Source organism: Apis dorsata, unplaced genomic scaffold (genome assembly GCF_000469605.1).
Source record: "Apis dorsata unplaced genomic scaffold, Apis dorsata 1.3 scaffold_127, whole genome shotgun sequence".
NCBI classification, from domain to species: Eukaryota; Metazoa; Arthropoda; class Insecta; order Hymenoptera; family Apidae; genus Apis; species Apis dorsata.
In genome coordinates this window covers 40,767-46,153 of record NW_006263420.1, presented here as the reverse complement: position 1 = coordinate 46,153, position 5,387 = coordinate 40,767, and the positions used below count along the sequence as shown (strand labels likewise).

The window sequence follows — 5,387 nt, the reverse complement described above, 5'->3', positions numbered from 1 at the left end:
AATTATATCTGTAATTAATTTCTATTATTAAATATAATTTTATTTCATTAATGATTTATTATTATTTTTTATTTAAATTATAATATATAATATAATATATAATCTTTATATTTTTATTACATTTATTTTATGGTTTTTTCTAATGTAACAAATAAAAATTGATGTAAAATAATTTAAATTATATTAAATTATTATATATTATATTTTTTATTTTTAAAATTTTTTATATTATGATTTTATTTTTCACCATATTTAATTAAAAAATAATTAATTAATTATCATTATCATTATTGTATATTTTAAAATATGGTAATCATAAATCAAAAGTAAAAAAAAAATGATAAATATGATAATCATAGCAAGATTTGATAAATTTTCATAGCAAGTTATTAGATCTTCTATTGCTAAAATATATGTAAAATATATTATAATTTTTTACAGATTCGATTTAAAATACATATATATTAAATATTGTAAACAAATCAAATCATTGGACACATACATTTTTTAAATAAAACAAAATGAAATATTTGATATGTATGTATATTTTGATCAAAAAATTATGTCAAATTTACTATAGACAATATCATGCATTTACAATATTTAATAATAGCAATTAATAAATAATAATTTCTTCAAACTGATATACATGTTCTAAGAATAATACAATAACTTTAGTATTAAACGAGTATAAAAATTAAGTACATATCATGATAGTATGTTTCAATTTTCACCTTCATTTGACATTAGACTATATACATAAATCTATATTTATTGTAAACATCATAAAATGTTTTAAAAATAAATTTAATTGAAAATTGCAATATATTGATATAAAAAATTTGTAATGAACAAATAAATTTATTTTTTTATAAAATATTGTTTAATTTTTATATTGAAATCTTTCATAGTTAAATATATTTCCATATATTTAAAAATATTAAGCATATAATCATAAAATAAGAATGTATATATATGATGTTTATTTTTACATTTAAATGGACAAAATATAGGTAGCATTATTTTTTTATATTTTTCATTGGTATTACTACTCATGGTTATTTGGTTAGATAATTAGAGAATTTTTCTCTAAAATTTAAATTAAAATTTAGTATAATTGTATTTACTTAAATATACAAATTATAATTTACATACAATTAGAATACTTTTTCCAAAATACACCAAAAATAACAATACCAATTACATAATTAATTAAGTAATAAGATATTTAGTTAAATAGGCCTCAAAAAATTGATTTATATGTTTTTATATATTCGTCATTTCATACATTGATACATACATATACATGGTGTCACTTTAGGTAGTCAAGTGTAAATCATATCTTTGACAAATCACTTTGATTTATATATATATATATATATAATAAATATATATATATATTAAATGTAATTCATTATTAAATTAAATCAGATCAGTGCACAATACATACAATATACAATGTGAACAAATACAAAATATTAAATATAAGTGCCTATCCTTTCCCGCTTGATCAATATCCAATTTGTAATCAATTTGTTCCTCGAATTTTTAACATATTATAACTAAAATTATAAAACTTTAAATATATAGATAATATAGATAAATAAAAATTTAATATAGAAATGTATTGATAAAATATTATTTATTTCTTTCTAACACATTAAAAATAAAATTATCTGTATATGCTAAAAGCTTCAACTATTTTATGAATGCAACTAAAAATCTAACATTACTATATTGCTATACAAATGAATTAAGTATACAAAGCATATGAGAAACATTATTTAAAACTAATAAATTTACATTAGCCAGAATCTGTAAATTAAAACTTTATTAGGTTTCATGATTTAAGCAATATATGTAACATTTTCCCTTATAATATTCCTATTTAATGTATGTATATGTTTTTTTTTTTAAATAATAAATACATCAATAGAGTCACTTGTTACCTCATGATGCGACACACGCAAAAAATATACAAAGTAATTGGTTGAGAATAAAATGAGGAGCAGGAGTAAAAAGATTAATTTAAATTGGAGAAGGATGAAGCGGTGGACAGGCAACCCCCAGCCCCTAGCAGCACCCACCACCTTGCGTATTTCCTTGACCACCAGTACCTGCTAATCCACTAGGACTTGTTGGTGAATGTTGTGGCCCAATCTTGATGCCATTTGCCTAAATATATTTTAAATTTGTTTAATAATAATAATAATAAGTAAAAATATAATATAATAATAATGATTTAGTTTTTAACTGTAATTTTGATTTTACCTCATTATTTATGTCAAATACACCTTCCTGAATTTTTTCATAAATTACTTTTGCTGTATTAATAAATGCATCTTCTACATTAATTGCTGTTTTGGCACTAGTTTCCATAAAAACAAGTCCATGTTCTCTTGCAAAAGCTTCACCTTCTTCTCTTCGTACTTCTCTTCTATTATCCAGATCACTTTTATTACCAATTAACATAATTACCATATTAGAATTCGAATGTTGTCTTGCATCTTCTAACCAAGTAGTCAAATGATTAAATGTTTCTCTACGTGTAATATCATATACTAATAAAGCTCCTGCTGCTCCACGATAATATGATCGTGTAATAGAACGAAATGCTTCTTGACCTGCCTATAAATTGAATTTACTTAAATTAGTAATTATAGTTTCTTATAAAAATTATAAAAATTAAAAAATTCATTATTATATTAATTTATAAAAACTTAATATTATATAGATGTTATTTATATTTTTTACAATTTACTTAAAAAAATAAATAATTACAGTATCCCAAATTTGAAGTTTGATTGGTTTTCCATCAATTGTAATCATACGAGCACCAAATTCAACACCTATTGTTAAATCATGAACAGGCTGGAATCTCTTATCAGTAAATTGTAGAAGTAGACAAGATTTTCCAACTCCTATTTAAAAAAAAAAATAATTCTTATAATAAATAATTGATATAAATTGATCATGTTTTTATAAAATTAAAATAAATAAATAACAATAAATGTAAATAATATACATATGCTATGAATTGTTTGAATACAAATACATAATTAAATTTTATATAAAATATATTTATTTATAGCTGAAGATTTATTTTACATTAAAACAAAAGGATACATTATATTATTCAAAGATATATTACATTTATAAAATTTATAATATAAAAGTAAACAAGTCAATAACAATGTCATACAAATATTTAAAACAAGTTCAATTATAATATCTAATCTCAATTTTAAATAATATTGTGTTTATTCTACAATAGATCAGTTCTAAATAAAAAAATAAAACACTTTTTAAGTTGATAAAATTATTATATGAAAGTAATTGTGTGTATAAATGATATATCAAATCATACATTGAGTTCGTATTAAATGTTAATATAAAGCATATACATTGTAATCTATAGGAATGCTATAAAGATTTACGAATCACAAATATTATCGTTCAAAGAAACGAAAACAATGGGCCCTGTCACGGTCGACGTAGTGTAGAATGTAAAAATCATTTAACATTTGCTTTTGTGAAAACATTAGATAATTACCTGTATCTCCAATGATGATGTACTTGAAAAGGTATGCGTACGACATTTTTTGAAATCACGTAGCAAACAAAGATATCTACACAAAATGCGGATATATTAGAAAACAGAACTTCACTTTTTTGACTGTCTTATCTCTTCTGCTTCAGCATGACGTCACTGAATCGCTTCGGCAATTCTCGGGATTTTCCGTATTATTCGTAATAACTTCGGATTTCCGATATCGCGCTGCCGTCGCTTCAGTCATTGACGTATTGTAAGCATTGGCTGTGTTCCAAAACCATGGCACTTTTTAACTTAATACTATATATATATAGATTAAATTATATATAATATGATTATAATATTACAAAATATAATTGTTAGTTGAATATAAAATGATATTTATGTTACAGTAATTAATATTTATGTTACTCTATTATAAATATTTTTTACATATTGTTTTAATGTATTTTATATTTTATATTTTTAGTTATATTAACAAATATTATTAAATATTATAAATAATTTCTTTCTTTTATTATTATTTCTATGGATAAAAAAAATAATATAGAATATAATAAATTCATAATAAATTAAAAACAATTTTAAAACAAAATAAGATAAATATATAAAAAAATAATTTATATTGATAAAAAAAAATAATTAAATTTTTTTAATTTAATATTATTAATATTAATAAGTATGCAATTGTGTTAAAACGTTAATTGTTTCTTTCAATAAATACAAGTATTTGCAAGCAAATAAAATAAGAAGGGAAACAAATAATAAAGAACAGACTTCAGATGATGTTATCGGTCAACAAAACTGTTGACCAATGAAATTTTTGTTCAAGAAATTGATTGTCCAATGAGGATACAGAAATGACTCTGGTGGTAAGTAAAAGTAGTAAACAGTACGGTACGAATCGAGCTATCGTCGACGTCGAAGCTGTCAAACATGGCGAGAATGTCGATCTTGAATGCTGGTCAAAAATGTGAATAGAAGGTTCGCGTTGCAGTGAGATTCGTGAATCTCGTGTATTCTCGTCGTCGGCAGAGGCCGGCGAGAGATGCGATCGGGAGTTAAACTGTCAAACCGAAAGTGAATGTGCCGAGTGAACGGCCCCGGCAGTTTTGCGGCCGGGATTAATCTAAGGGCATGCCAATTCGGAAACTATGGGTGCTCAACAGACTAAGGAAAGAATTGTTCCTGTCGGCTCTGCTGCGCGACAAACACGCAAACAGCCAAGAAACCTCAAGGAGTCCCGTCTTGTTGGCTCTAATATATTTACAGAGCATAGCGGTAATTTCTTCTCTTATTTTTCACTCTCTCATTTTTTATCTTCTATTTCTTTCTTACTTCCGTCCCTTTTTCCACGTCTCTTCCTCACACTTTCTTCCCCTCTTTCCGCTAGTTTCTCTCTTACGTTCATGCACTTATTTGCTTTATTGCAGATTAAGAATATAAAAGAATATAAAATAAAATAAAATTATAAATGATACGCAGAAACTATTAAAAATTATTATTTAATTATATAATTAATATATATACTTATGTTTATATATTATATATTATTTTTTTTATCAAATTGATTATTGATTATTAATAATTAGTTTTTTATTATAATTTTGGTAAAAATGAATTTGTTATGTTATTTAATATCAATCTAATTAAATTTTTAATTTATTACAAAAAATAAAATAATATCTATTTATATTATAAATTTTTTTTATGTATAAATTTATATTTCAAAATATAATAATATTTTTTTATCATATAAATTATTTTTATATAGTATTTTCATAATTTAATATTTAAAATATTAATATATTGTTATTAATTTAATATGTTTAAT

At 22.4% G+C, this 5,387-nt stretch overlaps 2 protein-coding genes across 9 annotated transcripts in view; one reads left to right on the top strand and one right to left on the bottom strand.

Moving 5' to 3' along the window:
- Nucleotides 1–1,251: 1,251 nt before the first annotated feature.
- LOC102673195 (ras-related protein Rab-2) lies at nt 1,252–3,848 on the bottom strand. The gene is made up of 4 exons (XM_006612786.1): nt 3,554–3,848; nt 2,782–2,921; nt 2,272–2,628; nt 1,252–2,175 (listed from the first exon to the last, which is right to left on the bottom strand). The coding sequence occupies exons 1-4, from the start codon at nt 3,597–3,599 to the stop codon at nt 2,074–2,076; spliced, it is 645 nt and encodes a 214-aa protein (XP_006612849.1). The 5' UTR covers nt 3,600–3,848; the 3' UTR covers nt 1,252–2,073.
- Nucleotides 3,849–4,423: 575 nt separating this feature from the next.
- Nucleotides 4,424–5,387, top strand: part of LOC102672608 (tyrosine-protein kinase Abl) — an 8,934-nt gene continuing 7,970 nt past the window's right edge. For all 8 annotated transcript variants that reach the window (XM_031509096.1, XM_031509095.1, XM_006612784.2 and 5 more), the window contains exon 1: nt 4,424–4,834. In XM_031509096.1, the coding sequence (XP_031364956.1) occupies nt 4,708–4,834 (127 nt within the window). In that variant the 5' untranslated portion in view covers nt 4,424–4,707. The remainder of the gene's footprint in view (nt 4,835–5,387) is intronic.